The 22932-nt window shown below is 48.6% G+C and overlaps 1 protein-coding gene across 7 annotated transcripts in view; it reads right to left on the bottom strand.

Annotated features, from left to right (window-relative positions):
- The window catches only part of RIPOR3 (RIPOR family member 3), a 207959-nt gene that overhangs the window by 21167 nt on the left and 163860 nt on the right, over window positions 1-22932 (bottom strand). Inside the window, exons 1-3 of one of the 7 annotated variants that reach the window (XM_068208086.1) lie at window positions 22674-22779; window positions 5650-5778; window positions 46-192 (exon numbers count right to left, since the gene is read on the bottom strand). In XM_068208086.1, the coding sequence (XP_068064187.1) occupies window positions 46-192; window positions 5650-5750 (248 nt within the window). In that variant the 5' untranslated portion in view covers window positions 5751-5778; window positions 22674-22779. The other 6 variants (XM_068208087.1, XM_068208091.1, XM_068208088.1 and 3 more) reach the window with 6 other exon arrangements.

The following is a 22932-nucleotide window of genomic DNA, read 5'->3' as shown; positions in this document are numbered from 1 at the left end:
AGCAGGACTAGGTAGGGCAAATGACAATATTGAAAAAGTCCTTACTTAAGTCCTTTCTTCAAAGCTTCAAAAATTTTCTTCACCTGCAGTGGCTTTGGATCCCAGATGAGTGCCCCCTTCTGCAGGGAATTATAGGCCTTGGGGGGCTTCAGTGACATCCTTGATCTCACTGAGCTTCTGCTGAGGGACTTGCTGTAGGAAGAGAAAGGAAATTCAGGGAAGGTGCAAAGCCCATCACCTGGGAGCCCTGAGGTGCCTGAGGCACACAGCTTCAGGGTACAGTTCTACCAATCCCATACACGCTCACCCAAAAATCACCAAGTTCTTGGGCGCCTGGGAGCGCCCTGGCAGCAAGAGAAACCCCAGAGAGCTGGCTCTGTGTGCCCAGCAGGACAGGGCTGCTGCCCGCAGCCCGGGTCACCCCCGAGCCCAGCACAGCCCCCTCTGAGCCCACCTGCAAGCCAGGCACCAAACCTGTGACTGCTCCAGCTCCACGGGGCACAGCTCCCCTAAAGAGCCTTCAGGAGCTGCTGCTCCCTGGCCTGCACTCTCCAGCCATTTAAACCCAGGCTCAGAGCACTACTCATTTCCAAAAGCCAGGCCCAGACTGCACACAAGATACCATTATCAAGGGGCTTTTTTTCAGCATCTAACACCTCTGTTAATTACTTTTATAAGCAACTGCAAACTCAAAGTTAAATATTGTTTCTACAGGAAGTCCCCCACACAGACTTTTTTGTGCCACCCTAAGGAGTTAGAACACCCTGAACCATCAGTAAGAAACACCTTTAAAGCAGAAAATGAGCTCTCTGCAAATAATTCCTGCCTGGCTTACCTCTCTCTAAATCCTCCCCTAAATCTAGGCTATTTTTACATAGGTTTGTTAATAATCCCTTGAAGTAAAGCCTCTAAAATAATGTTACCTGGAGAAGTTTCCCATCTCCCAAAGCCAGCCAAACCAGCCAGCTGCTCTCTGAAAAGCTTTCTACCTTCTCGACAGTTTCCATCCTAAATTCTACTCACCTGGAGAAATTACCAACTCCATCAGGCTCAGCAGTTACCCAGTGGCTGCTTTCAGTGGCAGATGATTGTGTGGGTGATTACAGCCCACGCCCAGCACACCTGAGAGCTGTCCCTAGTCCTGTTGGAGAAGCCCTTGAGTACCTGCTTTAATTATCTTGGCCTAAATTGCCACTTAACTCCAGTTTTTAACACCTGTTCTGCAAAAAAGTCTGACAAACCGGGGGTTGCCAAACATTGCTGGACACTTAATTTCTTCACACCACGGAATATCTTGGGTTTTTATGATACTTTAATGGAAGGTGTTAATTAAACAAACCGTTTGGAGCTCAGGTTACCTACAACAAGGAACATAACTGTTACATTAGAACCTCACATTAATATCACTTTTCTTTACTATGATAATGTATCTTTGGGAATTCCATGCAAAGTGAGAGAGTTTCAACAGGAATAACACTGGAAGGGGCATTCTGACCAATAAGAGCAATTGAAAGAGTCTCCTAGAATGCTCTTTGCTTAAAATTCCTTCAAGCTAAGAAGAAATAGCATCTAATTCCAATCTCTAGACTACTCTAATTAGCAGACACCAAATAGAAGAGACAAGATAATTCTGTTTTGAAATTAAAAGCCCAAATCAAAATTAATTTTGAAATTAAAAACCCAAATACTCCTGGGTTTTGTTTCATTGTGGAATTGACCTTCAGATTTTTGGAGTGCAGATCCTGAATTCTGGAAGTGACTTCCCTTGTGCAGCATCTCAGTCCTGCACACGGGGAGGCTGGGATTTCCCACTCCCCCTTCTCTCCCACTAGCTGCAGCCCATCTGAGCCCTGGTGCTGTTAATCCCATTTCCATACATTTCATACAAAAGTGAAGGAGCTGACATGGCCTGGAGAGCCAGTAGCTAAAAGCTGGATGTTCTCATGCTGCTTTCCCTCGTGAACCTGGTAATTTCAGGATCAGATTTCCCACTTTACAGATAACAGTAATAACATTTACTTCCTGTGGAGACCGTGGTGGGGAAATACAAAATCGTGTCTGACTGAGAGACCCAAGGGGAAGTTGCTAAAGAAAAGCAAAAGTATATTTAGCATCTGCAGAAGAATGTCCATGTGGGCCTGATTTGTGTGTCATCCTTGGACAGACCTTGCACAGGGCCCCTGCGAGCTCCTGCTGGGTTTTGCAACAGTGCCTGAGGGAGAGATAAGTTAGGAAAGGGTGATTTAAAAATTTCTGGTCTATGCCAGGGCAGGCTCTCATGCTCACTGGGCTGTGACTGAGTGTCTAGGACAGAAATCTTCCTTATTGCAGTGATTCCTGAACAGAACTGTCTGTCTAAACACTCAAATATTGAAAAACAACATCATAGAAGGGCTTAAAGAGAGGCACTTGGTCAGGAAAGCTTTGCAGCTAGGAGGATAGCCCTAAGGGATGTGTGAATTATTCTGTCTGGAGCAAGGGGACCCTGCTGGGCTGTGTCCCTTGGACCAACAGCTGCTCAGCCCTGCTCCTGTAGAACCTTTCCTGCAGGACTCCTGCTCTGACTGCAGCTCAAGCCTGAGCTTCAATCTGACAGGGTTTTTCCGTACAGTCTGACAGAGCTTTCCTGTACAATCTGACAGAGCTTTCCTGTACAGTCTGACAGAGCTTTTCTGTACACTCTGACAGAGCTTTTCTGTACAATATGACAGGGTTTTTCTGTACAATATGACAGAGCTTTTCTGTACAGTCTGACAGATCTTTTCTGTACAGTCTGACAGAGCTTTTCTGTACAGTCTGACAGGGTTTTTCTGTACAGTCTGACAGAGATTTTCTGTACAATCTGACAGAGCTTTCCTGTACAATCTGACAGAGCTTTCCTGTACAATCTGACAGAGCTTTCCTGTACAATATGACAGAGCTTTTCTGTACAGTCTGACAGAGCTTTCCTGTACAATCTGACAGAGCTTTCCTGTACAATATGACAGAGCTTTTCTGTACAGTCTGACAGAGCTTTCCTGTACAATCTGACAGAGCTTTTCTGTACAATATGACAGGGTTTTTCTGTACAGTCTGACAGAGGTTTTCTGTACAATATGACAGGGTTTTTCTGTACAGTCTGACAGAGCTTTTCTGTACAATCTGACAGGGTTTTCCTGTACAGTCTGACAGATCTTTCCTGTACAGTCTGACAGAGCTTTTCAGTACAATCTGACAGAGCTTTCCTGTACAGTCTGAGTTTTTCTGTACAGTCTGACAGAGCTTTCCTGTATAATCTGACAGAGCTTTTCTGTACAGTCTGACAGAGTTTTTCTCCAGATCCTAGCAGTTGGTGTGATTTTAGACATCTGATCTTTGCTGGAGTAACATTAATTTTCACTTTCACCAACAAATTAATTTATTCAAATTAAACACTCCTCAGATGCATCACAATCATAGAGGGATTTCATTTTTTGCTCTTACTTTACCAGGCTGTGTTTAACCAAAAGTTTAATTCAGTCATCTGGTTCTCTGAAAGGATATTTCATTCCCTGAGTCAGGTATTTTACTGATACACAGCAGGATTTTTTTGAGTGCAGCACTCCTGAGGCACACACCCAGTACTTCTATATGATGCTGCCAAATGATTCCCTTTGTTATTGCTCTAGCATGCACTGGCCGTCAGAGATTGTATTAATTTTCCATTTAAAGGTCATATCTTCTAAAAGCACTCAAGATCTACAGGGATTTACGGGGATTGCTAAATTCCCAAAAAGCACAGGATTTTTAGTGGAAAAGCTGCAGTTCCTACACTGAGCAGTGCTGCCCAAGGAGTCGTGGAAAGCAAAGTGGGACCAGCAGTGCAGGATGGCTCAGCAGCTCCCGGGGCCAGCTGGGACTGAGTGCTGGGCTGCAGCCTTGCTGGGCTCCGGGCTGCTGTGGGAGCAGGGAATTGGCAGTGTTTGGGTCCTCCCTTCCCTCCTGTGGCACTGCCAGGGCGCTGCCTTCCTCCCTGCGGTGCTGCTCTGCCCCAGCAGCTCCGCGAGGATTTGGCCGGGGCACAGTTCCACGTCTGGGCTCACCAGGAGCACGCCCAGGAGGGTTTTGGTTCCCGTGGCTGTTGGAAGGCTCAGGCAGAGCTCACCTGGCTGGCAGCAGGAAGGGCTGCAGCCCTTCACTTCCCAGCAGAGATGGGGTTTCCAGGCTGCCCATCCCCGCAGGCAGTGCCCATCCCTGCAGGCAGTGCCCATTCCTGCAGGCAGTGCCCATCCCCGCAGGCAGTGCCCATCCCCGCAGGCAGTGCCCATCCCTGCAGGCAGTGCCCATCCCTGCAGGCAGTGCCCAGCGCTGGGCAGTGCCCATCCCCGCAGGCAGTGCCCATCCCCGCAGGCAGTGCCCATCCCCGCAGGCAGTGCCCAGCGCTGGGCAGTGCCCATCCCCGCAGGCAGTGCCCATCCCCGCAGGCAGTGCCCATCCCTGCAGGCAGTGCCCATCCCCGCAGGCAGTGCCCATCCCTGCAGGCAGTGCCCATCCCTGCAGGCAGTGCCCAGCGCTGGGCAGTGCCCATCCCTGCAGGCAGTGCCCATCCCTGCAGGCAGTGCCCAGCGCTGGGCAGTGCCCATCCCTGCAGGCAGTGCCCATCCCCGCAGGCAGTGCCCATCCCTGCGGGCAGTGCCCAGCGCTGGGCAGTGCCCATCCCCGCAGGCAGTGCCCAGCGCTGGGCAGTGCCCATCCCTGCAGGCAGTGCCCATCCCTGCAGGCAGTGCCCATCCCCGCAGGCAGTGCCCAGCGCTGGGCAGTGCCCATCCCCGCAGGCAGTGCCCATACCCGCAGGCAGTGCCCATCCCTGCAGGCAGTGCCCATCCCCGCAGGCAGTGCCCATACCCGCAGGCAGTGCCCATCCCTGCGGGCAGTGCCCATCCCTGCAGGCAGTGCCCATCCCCGCAGGCAGTGCCCATCCCCACAGGCAGTGCCCATCCCCGCAGGCAGTGCCCATCCCTGCAGGCAGTGCCCAGCGCTGGGCAGTGCCCATCCCTGCAGGCAGTGCCCATCCCCGCAGGCAGTGCCCAGCGCTGGGCAGTGCCCATCCCTGCAGGCAGTGCCCATCCCTGCAGGCAGTGCCCAGCGCTGGGCAGTGCCCATCCCCGCAGGCAGTGCCCATCCCCGCAGGCAGTGCCCATCCCTGCAGGCAGTGCCCATCCCCGCAGGCAGTGCCCATCCCCGCAGGCAGTGCCCATCCCTGCAGGCAGTGCCCAGCGCTGGGCAGTGCCCATCCCCGCAGGCAGTGCCCATCCCCGCAGGCAGTGCCCATCCCTGCAGGCAGTGCCCAGCGCTGGGCAGTGCCCATCCCCGCAGGCAGTGCCCATCCCTGCAGGCAGTGCCCATCCCCGCAGGCAGTGCCCAGCGCTGGGCAGTGCCCATCCCTGCAGGCAGTGGCCATCCCTGCAGGCAGTGCCCATCCCCGCAGGCAGTGCCCATCCCTGCAGGCAGTGCCCATCCCCGCAGGCAGTGCCCATCCCTGCAGGCAGTGCCCAGCGCTGGGAGCACTGGGAGCTCAGCCATGGGCACGCAGCACTCAGCAGCTCCAGGGGCAGAGGAGGAAAGGCAGGGGGGTGCACTGCACTGCCAGCCTGCTGCCCAGCTCCGGGGGCCTGTCCTGCTGTCACTTACCCCAGTTTCCTGCTCTGCACAGTGCTGAACCCGGTGAAGGAGCAGCTCCTGCTGATCCCACCCCCGTCCCCAGGGGACACAAACGTGAGCTTGACCGACATGGCTCCCACTCAGTGAGGCCGCTGGCTCCTGCAACAAAACACAAAAACAGATGAGGCCAAACCTTCTTGGCGTTCTCGTGCTGCTGCAAGTGGTGAGCTGCAGGGAAGTGGAAAGTCAAAACAACACACAGCAGAATAAATTGGAAAAAAGGACTTGTCTGCAATTCACGTTTCCTGTGTTGCCATCCACGGTGCAATTAATAAAGGACTGAATAGTCTAAAATGAAATCTCTCATGCCCTCTTCAATTTCTGATTGATTTTACAAACTCACTATGCAAAAGCCAGAATAGCCTCAATTCAGAGGCTCTCTACATTTCTGACTTTTTAAAAACCCTGTAATTGTCCCAGTGCTTCAGGAGTGGGGGCCAACCTGTGCATTTCCAAACCAGGGCGGATGCCAGAACAATACTTAAGCTCCAGACTCAGCTGGGTCCCAAAAGCAGCTCCTTGCATGTGTGCAGAGCCACACTGCAGCCAGTGGTAGGATTGGCTGTGTGGTGCTTAAGCCCAAGGCAGAAGTCTGGTTTCAACAGTAAATTTCAGGTTCATGCTCCTCCTCTGGCAGGGTTTCTCTTGGATTGCTCTCTTGTTTTCCATCAGTCAAACTCTTTTGCTTTTTGGAGAATTGTGTTCCCTGCCATATGTCTACAGAATCCAAGTCCCAGTATAAGTAACAGACATATCCTTCAAAGCAGCTGTAGAAAATCACCCAGACAGTTCATATACAGAAAAATTCCCTTCCTTTCCCCCTCAAGCTGGTGTAATGTAAACACCACAAGTGAGTAAATCTGGGTATAACAAAAAGCTGGAGGATGTGTTTGGAGGGAGAAGTACAAACTCCAAGAAGGAGCTCCGAGTGCTCCACGCAGAGGTTTGTCCCACATCACAGGATGTGCTCTGAGGAACACTCCTAATCCAGCAGAGTGGGTGCTGGAGAGGAGCTCTGCACTCAGCCCTTGTGCCTGCCACGACCTCTTTAGTGTGGCTACCATTAGCCAGACTACAAGCCCAGAAGAGTCAGTGCCAGGCTCTGTGCTGGCTCGGCCACTAACTTGGAGAGCAACCTCCTCCCTGCCTGGAAGGGCTGCCTGCAAGGGGCTGCCTGGTTCAATACCTCCCAAGGGTATTGGAGAGGATTTTGCTAATTCTGGGCCAGTCTACAAGTACAGGGCATTACTGGCAGTGACCATCACCCAGAGCAGGAACAAAGGCTGTCCTGGATTTCCAGGAGCAGAGGTCCTGCCTGGTCAGGAGAAGCCTCTCAGTCCTTCCCTGGGCTGGGTTTAAACTCCCATCTCCTTGCCTGTTCTGTGGGCTGTGCCCAGCTCAGGAATACACCTGGGAAGAGCAGGCAGAACCCTGCAGAACAAGATGTGACAGTGACAGCAGAGCCAGCAGACACCTGCTTTGCAAGCCAAGAGGAGCTGGGCATGGCCAGGCAGCTCCCTGCTCAGAGGAGCAGAGTCCATGGGACTCCACAGCCTCAGGAGGATCCACAGAAATCTGTCACACCAAATTCGGGTGCCTCTCCCCCACCCCTTAACCAAACCATACAGCACTTACATTGTCTTGCTCAGAAAAGATCCCCCTCAACACCCTTCATCAGAGCTCGGACTTGCATCATATCACAGCTGAAGCTTCAAAATGTTTTCCATTCTTCCCTCTAGATTTCAGTACTCTGTGAACTGTCACCCCATCAAAAGGATCATTAGCCTGAAGAAAGCATGCAACTTACTGAAAAATGTAATTGCACAACAAGCTGTTAAAGGAAGAAATAAAAGGAATAGCCTTGTGGTTATTGACCACATCCCTCATCAAGGCTAAGCCAGATTCCCAGGATCTATTTCTCAGCTCTTTAACCTGGGAAGCTCAGTTCATGGGTACAAGGGAGGAGCACAGTGCAAGAGCAGCTGCTCTAAAGCCTGCCTAACTTGACACTGAAAGCCTTTGGAGCGCTCAGCTATGGAACAAACACAGCCAGGCAGACCCTTGGCAGGGGACAGAAAGGGGAAATTATGAGAAGGCTCCTGAAGTAAAATCTGTGGCACTGAGCTCTAGATGTGAAGGACTATGTGGGAAATGTGCAGACCCCCAAAACTCCTAAATTGCCCAAACTGCCTGGACCTGACCACATGTGTTTATAAATGCAGTGTAATTCTGGATTTCCAGGAGATGCACTGTTGTAATTCAGCAGAAGCCAGAGATGCCTTGGCCCTCACATGGTCATGGCCAAAATCATGTCAGCCCCTCTGGGGTCATTTGCTTTCTGTCACTGCCCAAAGCTGAGTCCCCAAGGCCACTGACCCTGCCCTGTCCTGCCCTACTGCACTGCCCCTCTCAAAAGCAACCCACAAGCACGTCTTCCAACTGCCTGAGAGTGAAGGGGATTTAAATAAAGCACCATTCAAGGGGTTATCCCTTCAAAATAATGCCAACAATGTCAGTGCCTCTTGATACACACTTGCACATGGATTTTTTGTGGTGACCTAGAAATCTTATGGCTCATTTCACACTCCTGAGCAGAAGACCATAAGTTGGATGTCAATAAAACATTTTATTTGTAAGAAAGACTTATAAATGCAGTTGTTTAAACAGAGGGTTTGCTAGCTGGAGTGTCTGTATAAAAGTGCTGAGCTACACAAGTGCCCCTGAGAAAAAGCATCTGGACACATCTCAAATTCTACCCTCCCTTTAGGGTAGGAATAAATCAGATAAGGACCCCGACAAAGCTCAGTTCTAATCTGCCTCCCAACCTGAAACCTCTGCTGAGAGGCCAGAGTGTCCAAACCTCATAAAGCCAGGGATAATGCCCTGGGGAGCAGAGGAACTTCCTCCCTTTTACTCTTCCCCAAAAGCAGGAAGGTGAGCACAGCAGTGAGCCAGGGGCTGCATATGCAGAGCACAGAAACAGCAGCAGAAAATGAAGGAGCCCATTGCCAGGGGCAACTGGAACACCAAACTACCGGGAAAGCCACAGAGCCTGGACAAGGCCTTGCAGAGCTTGTGGGTCTTGGGCACAGCTCCCAGCTGCCAGGGACTCACTGACTGGGAGGCTTTAACACGTGGGATTCGTACAGCTGAGACGCCGGCTCTCAGAAATGCATCTTCAAGTCACAACAGAATTGTTTTCAGCTTAAAGGAGTAGGTTTGTTTGGGCCTGTTTCAGTGCTCCGTTTGCCATGACACACGTTGGTGTGACCAAGTGTCCAGGCAGGCTGGGGCTCCCCTGGGCAGCCAGGACACACAGACTGCACCTCCTGCTCCCTCTCTCTGAGGCTGAGGGTGCTCCTCGTGCCAAATGACCTTCACCCTCTACAAACAAAATCACGGTGTCTGTTTGTGTTTATGGCTAAACTCTTCCAGCCCTACTCACATCTTTAATTGTTTCTGGGCACAATGGTTTCAACAATTTTATGAGGAAAATATGACTCACCGACTTGCAAAATGTTTCTGCTGGTGCTTTGTGCTTTCAATGAGTGGCCATGATTTTGTGTTGGCCTCTCTGAGAGGTCCACTCGGCGAATCCCTGCTAGAGGCAAGAGTTCATGTCTCCCTAAAGTCTGTGATGCTCCAGCTGGGAATGGGCAGTGGGTAGGAGACACTTTCTCCTGGCTGTGTTTCTGCACAAACTGCAGCAGCTCCTGCTTCCCTGGGCTGTTGCTGGGCTCTGGCAGCCTGGGCAGGCTCCAGACCTCACCAGTGGGCACCCCTGCTCTGAAACCAAATTATTGTCACTATAGGAAATAACACAGTTACTGACAGACAGCAGCTGTGATCGACTCCAGTGGCTGAGGCTCACCTGTGATTGTGGACACGTTTTGTGATCATGGCAATTTGCCTTCCACGCCCTGGTCAAGCCTTCTCCTTACGCTTTTAGACCCTTGTTATTTTTGTACATCATTTCATTTGTAAATATTGCACTCGCTTTACTTGGAAAGACAAGAGAGCCATCTTATCTTCTAGCTGTGGGAACCAAACAGAGTTGATTTCATTCTGTAGTGTCACAACATAATACTTAATTCAGTATCTGGGGAGCCCAACAGTTTACTGCAGGGACTGGAGCCTTCCTGCTAAACTCTGGGGCTTAGATTTGTGCTGTCAGGAGACCCCCCTGTGCACAGCAGAGCACATAAGTTTGCTGCAGAGTTGCCACCTGGAATTTGTGTCTCTTATAGCACGGTTTTATAAAATTCACTTCATGACAGCCAAACAAAGGTGACATTGGGCTGTGCCTGTTCTGCACCATCTCTGCCGAAACCCAGCTCTGGCTGCACAGAACCAAAACCAGCAGTGATTCAGGACATGAACATTTCGGGCCTTCAGAGACCTGCCCTGGACTTCAGGAATGAGCTGTGATTCCAACTAGTCATCAGCTGTTTCAATAAAAAGTCAGTCAAAGCTGTGGTTTTCATTCTGCTTCCCTGAATTTATTATAGATTCTAACAGAAAAACAGCTTTGCTGCTAGAATTGCATCAGCATCAGGGTTTTAGCTGAAAGAAACACATACTACAAGCACTTAATGAGTGAAAAGACAACCCTAGCATAATTACATCAAAAAATCTTTGGCATAAGTTAAATTTAAGACTGATTTTGCAGACTGGACTATGTTTGTTTACAACACATTGCTGTAATCACAGTTCTTTTTCTTCTTGGTTATTTCCAAACACGGGGACAGTGGATCTGACTGCCCCTTCTGGGTGCTGCTGAGGGGTGGTACCACAGCAGACACAGCATTGGTCTTTCATGGCACTGATAAAGAAACAAATCAGTTTGCCACCCTGGACTGCAATCCTGTCACAGCCTCAGGGCTGCTCTAGGCCTGACCCAGCGCAGGTTTTGTGATTGCAGTCACTGCCTTGGGCTGGGCAGTGCTGGGCACGTGAAGCACCCAGAGCACAGAGTGCCAGGTGGCTGAGGAGGTCCCGGCTCAGCCCTGCCACCCTGCAGGGGGCTGTGCTGGAGGCTGGTGAAGCAGCAGTGAGTGACCCCCTGGCACAGCCCGGGGCTGCATCCCCTGGGAAAACACACCCTCAGCTCCATCTCTGCTCTCCAGCATTCCTCAGGAAAACCACTGACCTCAGGAGCAATGTCTACTGCGCTACATAAACATTCCAAATTTATCATTCAGACCCCTTACATTTCAAGTGGTTTTGTTCAGCTGTTTGACAAACATTCTATTTACACAGTTATTGGCAGAACGAATTTATCTGTCAAAAGAAAAAAATATAATTTGAATTAGGGAGATATGCAGAGCCCTTGATCTCAGAATACATCTCAAAATGGGTATTTTAACACAACATCCCACCCAGACAGGGATCTTTTCTTCAGACAAATCCAGGCTGTGGCAAGAGCTCCCAGCACCCGGATTCCCAGCAGAAATCTGAGCAGGTTTGGTGCAATCCCTGCAGCAGGGATTCTGAGCTGTGGCTGTCACTGCTGTGAAGCTGTGTGAGCTGAGCTGCCCAGCACTCACAGGGCAGAGCCCCTGCAGCCACAGCCACGGGAAATGTGTGCTTCAGGTCGAGCTCCATCTGGTAAAACAGATTGCTGAAAAGGGAGAGAAGGGGCACAAACAGCTTCCACCCATTCACCAGACACTGCTGCTGGGTTAAGACTGAGCAATATGAGCAATTACATCACAGTTTTGCTCTAGATGGAAGATTTTGCTCCCCTGTGTAGCTGCACATGTTCCACAGAACTTCTTGACCTAAGCCTGTTTAACTCAGATTATGAGATGGGCCCTTTACTTTGCACCAAACTTACATCTGTCAGGTCCTATTTTGAAAGCATCAAATGATTCAGGAATATAATCCCCACTCTCAAAGGTACTTTAGGCTCTTAAGAGCAACTTCAATTGATTTTTAATAAGAATTACATTCAGAGCTTGCATTATTTAGAAAGATGACTTCAGTGTGTAACTAGTTTTGGTACTTTTGCAAATTGTATCTATGCAGATTCAACTCTTGAATATATATTTAAACAGTGCACATCTGACAGACCTTCCTCCTAGCCATACTTAAGTCATTGAAAGAAAACCAGATAAACAGCTTTGATCCAAGTTATTGCTTTCCCCATTGGCCCTCCCACAGCTCCTGGCCAGCTTCTGGAAATGGCATTCTGGAGTCCAGGCTTCCTAGGCAGCAATAAATTTGAGTATCACAGGCAGTGCTCTCAGACAGCTTGTCCCGTGCTGGAGGTCAGGTCTGATGGCCCCATTTCTAGGGGGTTCTTTGAACCAGGACTCAAATTTCAAGTCCAGGGTGAGCTGCTTTTCAAGCCTGCACCCCAAATGTTCCTGTGTTTGCAATCATTTTCCATCTCAGCACGCAGCTCCGAGTTCTGCTCTCAGTGACAGTGTGCACATCCAGAGGAAATTAATCAGCCATTTATTCCAGATTCCCAGCAGAATCCGGCAGCAGGAGTTGGCCTGACCTAGTTAATGACCTGGAAATTATTTTCCAAGGCACGATGCCGTGGCCTCTCGGTGCCTCCCAGCAGCAGCAGCTGCCAGGGAGCACTGGGGGAGCTCAGCACGGATCACCCCATGGGCTGTGCCCTTTCCCTCGTGGAAATGTGGTTCTGGGAGTCACAGCTGGCTGTGAACCCCACCAAGGCAGAGCAGTTTACAAGAGATGCACAGGCTCCTCCATTTGGGACAAAGGAAAACTTGCCTGGCACTGAATCCCAGCAGCTCTGGCCGTGAGAGAATCCTCCTTATGAATGGTGAGCCCCAGGGATCATCCCTCTGTCATGCAGACCTCATTCTCCCTGGCTTCCCCAGCCTGTGCCTCGGTGTGGGCTACAAACACTTCTCAGGTGTGGTCCTGCCTCCAGCCAGCCTTCTCCTGCAGGAGCCATCTCCAGGTTAATCATGACATGAGGAAGTCCTTCATCTCAGCCTTAGGGTTGTGGAAAGTCCCAAGGCTAAGTTTCAGTGGCAGCACCATGATGGACAGATAAATGCTTTGATTATTACACTGAGAGGAGTATTTAACCAAAGCAGATGACAAACTTTCAGCAGGAGTGAAATCTGATGTCCAACAGCATGGGGGATGTAATTTGTCATCTCCAAAACCTGAATTCTGTGACTCACAGCATCCTGCTGCTTCTGAAGTGGGACAAGCCCTGTGTCATTTAGCTGTCTGACCAGGAAAACTGTCCCTGTACTAGGAATTGAACCATCCCACTTCCTGTGGCAAACATGGTTTATTCCCATAAACATTACCAAGATAATCTTGTGCCACGGAAATAAAGAAGTTGCTAAGTTAGGATCAGTATCCCAAAGAACACTGGAAAAAGAGGAAAAGTATATAAAATTTCATGGAAGAGAGAAATAGAAGGGACAAAAGGTTTATGCTTTAAAGCCAAATACTTACTTGTGGAAAAACCCAAGAACTCTGAAGGCATGTGGGTATAGCTGTACTTTTCCCTTCACTTCTTACCAGTTCCTAATACACATGCTCTAACATTCATGGCCCACATTTTTTACGCTGTTATTCTCTGCTTTTATTTGGTTTGGGCTTGTTTTTAATGAGGTGAACTTTGCACAGCCCAGCTCTAGCTCCTATAAAATCTGTGTCTCAAATGGCCAGATTTAGTGATTTTTCTGTGGAGAGAAAAAGCCCCCATCCCAACCATACAGCTGTGCTGGGAGCCAGATGTCTCACCCCCTTTAAACTGAGCTAATGAGGACAGGAGCATGGTCAGGAAAACTCCTGTCTAGGTCTTGCCTCTGGAATTATGGAAAGAGTGCTGCAAAGCCTGAAGCTTCCACAGAAGGGAAAGGGAGGAGGATGGGAATTCCTCCAGGAGGAAAATGCTGCACTTGCTTGGAGGCACTTGCACCCCACAGCCCTGCTCACCCCAAAATCACTTCTACCCCCTAACCCACACAGGATCCCCGAGGGAGCAGGATCCCCCAGGTGACGGGAGCTGCTCTGACTCTGCTCAGCCATTTACAGAAACCCAGGGCTGCCTCTGGTCACCTCTGCAGCTCTGAAGGGACTCTAAACTGCTCCTCTCAAGGCTCCTGTAAAACACAAAGCAGACCAGTTCTTGAGGATCAGATGCTGTGAAAACCGTAATTTCTGACAGAAATCTGACTACACAAGAGCAGTTTTTAAACCAGCTTTGCCCATCAGTGTGTGTTTGAAATATAAAGAGCCCCTTGCTGCTAGTTCAGAAAGAGATAAAATTTTTAGGACCATCACTTCTCTGCCCAATCTCGCTCCCTCACAGTCACTGGGAGCATTGCCATCACTTCAGAAATGATCAACAAGACCTTGGAGGTCATGATTTGGCACTCAGACTGGAAAAATACATAAGTGTGGCTTTTTTCTTTTTTAAAAAAGATGCATCAGATTCTCCCTCTGGTGCCTAGCTTAAGCTTCTTTGAAACTATGATTCTTGATTTGGTTTTATGTGCTCTTCATCAGTCCTTTCCCTGCAGTGTGGAGCAGGTCCCTTGCACTGAGCCACAGCAGCAAGAAGGAATCTTCTGCTGAACAAAGTCTTGTGAGACACAGTCATTGCACGCAGAGCAAACTGGGTTTAGTGGGGCCCTCGTTCCCCTGGGGACTCTCATAATATAAATTATTAATAATAAAAATAAACATTGGCTAGCTTGAACTTCTCTTCATTCCCTTAGAGCTTATTTTTGTGATGGAATTAGCTAAATAAAGCCCACTTGAAAGAATGTTTAATTGCAAACTATCCAAGGAAAACAAAATGGAACTAATTGGTTCTTAGATATTAAACATTCAAATGGAGATGTCTTTGGAAACAGCTGAAAGACTAATGTGCATTAGGATACAAATGGTGCAGTGAGCAGCTGAGGAAAATGCAGTCTAAACTGGACTACATTTAAACCAGATATTCAAGTTTAGTCAGTCTGGCCCTGCCTAGAAGACAGCTTTGGATTGTCTCAAGCCTAAACAGAATTACAGCAACACTCTCTGGAAAGTTATAAAATCAGAGGCGGCAAACTCGTGTACTGACTTCTGGGCATCATTTGCCCAGGAAACCCCACAAAACCCACAGGGATTGCTGCTTCCCGAGTGCCCCTTCTAAAGAAGACATCCTAGCAAGGGCTGTTTCATGTGGCTTTTCCAAAGCACTTGTTTTCCTGCCAGGCTGCTAGGGAGGGCTCCCCAGACCAGTTCTGAGAGCACATCTCCACAGGAGGGTGGCTGTGCTTCCACCAGAGCACCTGAGACCTGCCCTGGCCTCTGCACCCTCCCTTCCTTCAGCCCTGGGGTTTTGTCTCTGCTGTTTAACTCAGGTGTTTCACAGGCAGCAAATACAATCTGTTTGGTCATGTGAAAACTCCTTCCCATATTCATTAGAATTTAAATAGCTGCCACACTTATTTCAGAAGTGTTTCTAGCAAGACTAGGAGGTGATGGCTCTAACGTGACTGAAATTTGCAAACAAGAAAAACCCCTCTCCATTAAAAGGGAGCAAGAGCAGATAAGTCATAACAAAAATCATACAGCAAAGACAATTTTAAAAATTAATGAGTGGTAGAAGAATTTTTCTCTGGAGGAGCACAGTGTGCAATGGAATCAGACTGGTGCTCAGCCACTGAAGGGGCACTGTCTCATCACCAACATGTTTACTTTCCCACTTATCAATGGCTGACAGTGACGAGGCCTCTGCCAGAGATAACAAATTCCTGGAAATGTCAGGGCCCCCAGAGCACCCAGCCCAAGCACACGAGAGCTGCTCCCTGGAAGAAAAAGGCAGACACAACTGGAAGTGCTAGGCAGGAGCTGCTCAGCAGGATCAGTCAAGATCAAACCACTTCAACATTTAGGCCAAAAGCTAATGTAATTTAAGGTCCCTTGAAATGTTATGAATACCATCAACAAACATGGCAAGAGTCACTCATGAAAATGCACTTCAGCTTTGTGCACAAAAAAAAAAAAAAAATCAATCAGCTGTCTCAGACTTCTTCAAAGACTGTGAACCCAAACTGTTTGTTCCCTGAGGACCCAAAGCCTTTACTGCAACTAACACATCTGCTTAGTGCTTCCTATTTTTCAGCATCACAAGGAGTTTTTCTTAGAGCTTGGACTGGTTTGCTCAGCATCTATGGACCAGTGATCTCCTGAGCCCCCACTGCAGACCCTCTGCAGAGCTGCCATGGACAATGCACAGAGCAGGGACCTTCCTGGCAGAAAGGCACCCTTGGGTTACCTTCCAAATTCAGATACAAAACATACTGACAAGTGATTCCAGCAACACACCAGGACTAAATGCAGACTGACACAACTACAGCCGCAGGGGCAGGCAGTGCATTCCATGTCCTAACAGAAATGTGGAGTTTTGCTCCTTATCCCTCCTCAAGAGGGATATTTTACAAGAAGATACAGTTTTACTGTATTGTAAACATAATTTGACAATTACGGGTCAAAGTATCCTCACTTATTGCTTTAAATGAAACTAAAAGTAGTCAAATTCACACATACTGGCATGGGGAAAAGATTCATCATGGGTTACTACAGCTCTGGGGAAAACAGCACAGAAATTACGTCTGAACCTCACCTGAAGATGCAGTGTGTGTTCTCATCCAGAGCCTTCTCCTGCAGAGCATGTTCTCCTTACAATTGTGGTTTTGTTCTTGAAGAACCCAAGCTCAAGCAATTTTGAGATACTTTGCATTGCTACTTAAATGTTTTGCACTTCTGCTGTTTGTTTGCAGGCAGCTGGGATGCCCGCACTGATTTTCAAAGGTTATTTAAATTCTTCTTTATTTGTTAACAAATTATGTTGTTGCACAACACATTGGCATGCGAACCCTTCAGAAAAAGGGAGAGGCACAACTTGGCCTCAGTGGAATTAGGAAGGAGCTCCAATGAGCTCAGCAGAGTTACACAAAGGACAGCTCTATTGTCCCAGGGCCTGTTGAGCCTAACAGAAGGAACATTTCTGCATGTCAGGGCTCTTCAGAGGGGCCTCACCTTCCAGGTCAGTGTCTGGGGCTCCACTTCAGACAACAGTGACACATTTCCATCCACTCTGGGCATTTGGTGCTGCACTAACAGCACTAAGAAACGCACAGTTACATTTACAACAAACTTACACAACAGTGTGTTACTGCAGAAGTCAGGCATTTCCACACACCATCCACCCAATGTAAGTGCTCTTCTCTTGTCTGCCATTCTAAAAAACCAGGTCACTAACTTGCTACAAACCACTTGCCTTCCAAACTTTAGCAAAGCCATGAACTTTGTGTAGAGATCGAGGCTCAGCCACGTGCCCTGGGCGGCAGTGCTGGCTCAAAGAGCTGCACTGGGAACGTCCCTCCGGAAAACCCTGGCCTGCTATTTTAACTGTACAGAGCCCTTCCAACAAAATCCTTGTCACAATCTGGAGAAATCTTCTAAACTCCTTTTGTGAAATTTCAGTAACGTAATGGAAACGTCTCATGAGTTCAGTGCCCAGGGAAAGGGAAGGCTATGGAGGTTCTTCTGCACCAGTAAAAGTACAAACCTACTCAGGCCAACATTAAAGCAGCAAACATCCAGACTTCAAAGCACACTGAGGCCTTGGAATTGCCTCCCTGTTTATCTGTTCAGGCCCAGTATTGGAAAATTATAGTTCCCTCTTCAAGTCTGTAGCCATTTCAATAATAAAACAGAGGTTATGTAAGTGCAGAGAATTATGGAACAATATAAGCTGAAAGTACATAGTTTTAAAACTCATTTGAATAACTCAAATACAGCTGAACTGGCATTATTCACACTTTCCAGTCTTAGTCAATACTGGATTGAAACCAAGCACAAGACATTTCAGGCCCAAAGGAGGTTTTTAAGAAAATTACAAGTACCTATATTTCCAGTTTACAGTGCCTGTCTGGGAAAGCTCCACTGCCTAAGGAAACACCAAGCTGCCTTCTCATGGGATCAAACAGCAGAGATGTGAACTAATTAAGGGCACCTTTGGATCAGCCTGTAAACACAAGGGCTGACTCCACCCCACAGAGCTCCCAGAGCAGAAACCTGGATGCAAATAGCTGCGGTGTCCCAGGCAAGCAGGGATGCAGATCCAGAGCCACATTTCCCACTGCAAGTTCATTTCTAACCTGTGCAGACACAAGCTCCAGACCCAGCTCTGCATTCCTTCCACACCCAGGGCTGGAGTTGAGCCTGGAGAAGGAATGCAAGAGAGAAATGAGTTTCTTATCGGCCTGGCAGATCTTGTTGGGTGATGTAGATGCCTGTGGAGCTGCCAGGACTGCAGTGTGGGACATGGCACGCAGCCTAGCTCCAGAGCTCTGAGACTGCAATCCAGTGCTCTGGCAGGACACCTGGAATAAGGTAAAACTGCTTTCTGAAGCACAAGCAACTGCTCCTAACTCAGGGACACCTGGATTTATTTCTGTTATAAACAATTCTCATCAAAGGAGAAGTGAAGATCCCAGATTTGTACAAGAATGAGTGAAAAAGGGAATAAATTGTGTATTTACAGACGCAGGGTCGTTTGAAAGTCTGGCTATAAGAAAACATATTTAATAATCATAACTCCCACAGAGGAGAATACTGAACAGACAAGTAAGGACAGGAGGTTTCTCAGGATAACCCTGGTGCCCATTCCCTCCCAACCACGGGCAGCATCATGCACACAACTGCATATGGCAAAATCTTTCCATCGCTCCAAAGAGACCCAAACTTCACCTTGGCTTTTGGTAAGATAAACCAGTTATGGCTCTTTCAGTTCCACAGCCAGCAGTATTTCAAAATGTGCAGGGACAAAGGCCTCCCAAATGCATGAAGCACAAAGAGCCGTGGAAACAAGGCTCTTTATGTCCGGATTGTGGCCTTTTTAAAATTCTGCCAGGGCTGGCACCCTCCTGGATGTTCCACTCGTTACTCTCCCCAAACAGAATGCAAACCTGCAGGATAAGGATGTTATGCTGTGGTCAAAAATGTCAAAAGGACATATTAAGGTAATTCACATTGCATTTTGCTCACACAAATATTTTCATAACAGCTGAGAAAAGAGTGTGTTGAATAGAGCATCCACTGCTCTGACAAAAAGAAACACTAGCTAAAATCAAGGGCTTTGGCTACTTTAAGGCTTCCTAGGCAAAATTAAATCAAAATATTTCCTATAAACATTCCCTCTTTTCATCAGCATGTCACTTGTAGTAAGGAGAATGTGATCCTAATTCTCAGCATCCAAATCTGGGATAACTATAAAGTCAAATGTTTTCTTACTTTCACAGAAACAACTGTGACTGGAAATATTTTCCAAAGCATGTTGCAAGTGGAGGTAAGTAAATCAGCTAGCACACAGCACATTTCTAAAGGAAAAAAGCTTCTAAAAATGAATCAGGATTTAATAAAAAATGTCTCTGAGGTACATAAGTCATGCCCATAATAGAATATTTTTCAATTTTCAACCCTGTATAGAGAATTTTAAACCAATAGCAGATGTACGAAACAAAAGCAAAATTGTCCCTTATTCTCTGCTGTGCACATAGATAGAAACAGGGAAACCAGGGAGAGGCTCTCAAACATTTTCCACAAGAAAGACAATTTGCTTACAATTCCTTCTCCCTTTAAATTGTTTCTGTGGCAACACATCTGGTGCTGTAATTCTGGGCCAGAACATTAACTATCCTGAAAGAAGAAAGTTGTGTTGTTGTTCTGTCTGCAAGAACGTGAAGCAGAGAGAGATCTGTGAGCACACGTAACCGGGTCACCCCTCCTGCCTCCCCGGGCACACAGAACATCAGCTATGGGTATTTATGCATAGCTTCAAATTGCAAGTTTTAAAACATTTCAACAATGCTTAGAGAAACCTGCCGTGGTAAACACAGTCTATAAGCCAGGGGTTTTTAAAAATAAAATGATGAGTGCTTTGCTACTGCTGTTCCTACCGTGTGAAATAAATGAGTTATCCAGCTGAGAGGAACAAGGTTCATCCCCTAATCATAAACATAACTCTCCCTATGCAGTGGAGCAAGACTGATGTTGGTCTCTTATCTGCCAGCACTGCACAAACACCGCTGGACCATCACCATTTCACACCTGACCTGCCAGGAGCACACGAGGCCAAACCCCCTCAAGTGTCTGTAAAGCTCCTCTGCCCCAGGATGAGCGACCCCTCCCAGAGTCACAGAACCTCTGAGGTTGGAAATCCCTCCCAGAACATCCAGTCCCCACCCTGTCCCCAGCCCAGAGCTCTGAGTGCCACCTCCCTCCTGGGACCCCTCCAGGGATGGGCACTCCAACCCTCCCTGGGCAGCCCCTGCCGAGGCATGAGCACCCTTCCAGTGAAACAATTCTTCCCAAAACATGCAGCCTTGGGCTCTTCAAGCTCTTGAGGACCAACAGATTTTACATTATGGAAATAACAGAAGTAGATTTTTGCTACTTAATCAAGCAGATCAGGGATGGACTCACAGAAAGAACACGAGCAATAAAATGTCACTAACACAGTTACTGTCCCAATAATAATTGCATGTGTTCTCCATAAAATAGTTTTTATTATTTAATGTGAAACAGCTAAATTCACATCTAGAGCAGTTACATATAAATCTGTTTGCTAACTACACTTAGGGTATTTCTGTATTAATGACAAGATCATCCCAGTGTTCTGATCTTCTGAATTACTGGTGATTAAATGCCTTGTCTGTCTGAAAACCAAGTTTTTGCCCTAAAAAGTTGAACTGAATAAAACTGATAGTTTTCAGGCATTCTATCTTTGAAGACATACTGGTTTAAAGCAGTCTGTCCTCAGGGAGAATAAACTGGCAGCAGAAATGGAAAAGTTGAAAAGAGTGGATTAAACCTGGTATTTCATGTATGTCCCTTTTGTGCTTCTGCAGGCACATCCGAGGATGGGAATTGAAGCCAGGGCCCCGAGCACCTGTAGCCATTAAAGGCTGGCTGATGTCCTTGCACAACTCGCTGTTTATAGTTTTGGATTGTCACCAGCCAGTCACCTTCCAAAATCCAGTGCTGGCCAACAACAGTCTGGATAACTCAACTCTGTTCCCTCTTTCTCAGCCTTCTGGCTAAGATCAAGTGTGCAGATTCAAATCATATTAAACCTACTATTTTACACAAATTATCTCCTTCAGTTCCAGTCTATTTATTTCATACAAATGGAACAAATTAATAATCCTTCTGAGACAGTTCCCCTCCTTTGCTTTATCTTGGATAACTTTCTATACCCAGAACCTCTGCCTTGTCCTGGTGCTCTGGAACCCCACATTGTCACTCCTCAGACCCCTGAGAGACACACGAGGATCACAACTTTCCCCTCCCCACAGACTGAGCCTGGTTTCCCTTTCTAGCCAGAGTGGCTCAGGCCCATTTCTCAGACTCTTTATGAGGATATTGCAAAGGAGCACTTGTGAAGGAATTGGCTTGGAAGGAAATAAAGTGGCACTGGTGGATGTGCTGTTACAGGATCCCAGCTCCCTGCCTGGATTGCTCCACAGAAACCCAGGGCTGGGGAGAACACTGTAGAGCAGCTGCTCTTTGTCCTGACAGAAGGAAACCATCCCATCCTTCCCCTGTCCCTGGAGAATCCATTACATAACTCCCTTCTGGCCTCCCCCTCCACGGCCCTGGCCCCGTGCTGCTGACAGAACAGCCCTGCAGCTCCTGACTGCCTCCAGGACGGAGCCCTGGCTCGGGGTGAGGACCTGTCACCCCAGGGATGCCCTTTCACTCCCCCAAAGGGCATCCAGGCTCCATGAAGGAGAATGCTGCCAGGTTAATGTGCACTACCAGCTCACACGCGTTGCATCTCACACGTTCCTCTCCAGACCTGGGCCATAAAGAGGCTGGGCCTGCCACTCCACGACAGCTCCAGCCCATTTTGGCAGGGTTTGTGCAGCTTTTCCTTCACTGCTACACGTGGTGCTTGTGTCATTCACTGTGCAGGACTCAGAGCAGGGAAGGGATGAACTGCACGACCCAGGAATACAACGGAGAGGGAGCTCCTCACTGCACACTCCTTCAGCCACAGCATCTTTGGTGACCCTCCCCATTCAACATGCAATATTCCCTCAGACATACTTTGCACTGTTTACTACCCTTGCAAATTATCTTCCTCCGCTTTTCTTGTTTTTAATTAAGAGCTTTCAAAAAAATTAAAAACAAAAAAGTAAGCGCCTCATCAATAGGTGTAGCTCCCCTTTTGCAGCTGTGAAAACACAGGTATGGACAGATTAAGTCTTGATCCCAACAAAGGAAATGACTGAATCAGGAGTTTGAGTACTGGTGCTGGTTCAATACTCAAGAAATGGCTCCAGAAATATATAACCTTATTTTTCAAACTCCTTCAAGTTTCTTTGGTTGATTAACAGCTCTACTTCCATATGGCCCAACTTATTTAAAACACTTTTTAAAAGGGGAAATTAAACTCTGTCTGAATCAAAATGTAACTGGGCTGTGATCCAAAACCTCAACTTGTATTTACACGAATAAGCAATAAAAAAAAAAGGCAAATAAAATGCAATCTTTGCACAGACAAAGAGAGTCAACTAAAATATAACCAGCTCATGCAACAACACCTCCAAAAGGCAAACTCGACGGGATGGCAAAAACCTCCTGCTGCTCCTGTCACTGTTCCACCTGCTCCAGCCAGGTGCTGTCCTGCCGGGGGGTTCCGGGGTGTTTCCTGCCGGGAATGCCTCCACCGCGGCTAAAAAGCGGCCGAGCCTCCCTGCGCGGCTGCAGCCTCTGCAGGAGCCTCGGCATCCTTTGAGGCTTGCCCGGTTTCAGACGCTCGCCCGCCCCGCAGGTGACCGCAGCCCCAGTGACCGAGTCCCGGCTCGGGTGTCCGTGTCCCCGCCGGCCGATGTCCCCTGCCGGCCCCGCAGCTCTCCCCTGCGGGCGGAGCGGGTGCCCCGCGCCCCCAAGCCCCGCTCCGTGCCCAGGTGTGCCCAGGTGTGCCCTACCTGCGCTCGGGCCGGCGGGCGCGGAGCGCGGCTCGGCTCCGCTGCCGTGGCGGCTGTCGCGGCTGTCGCGGCTGTCGCGGGCGGCCGGGAGGGCCCGGAGAGCCGCCGCTTATCGCCGCTTATCGCCGCTTATCGCCGCCCAGCCGGGCTCCGCTTCCAGGAAGCCGCGGCTCCGGAGCGCTCGTTTGCCGCTGGATGCCGAGGGCTCCGTGCCGCTCGCTGCTTCCCTTCGCTCCCCCTCCCTCCTTCCCTCCCCCTC

Source organism: Anomalospiza imberbis, chromosome 17, assembly GCF_031753505.1.
Source record: "Anomalospiza imberbis isolate Cuckoo-Finch-1a 21T00152 chromosome 17, ASM3175350v1, whole genome shotgun sequence".
Classification (NCBI taxonomy): Eukaryota; Metazoa; Chordata; class Aves; order Passeriformes; family Viduidae; genus Anomalospiza; species Anomalospiza imberbis.
Note: the sequence above shows the minus strand (reverse complement) of the source record. Positions and strands in the feature narration are given on the sequence as shown.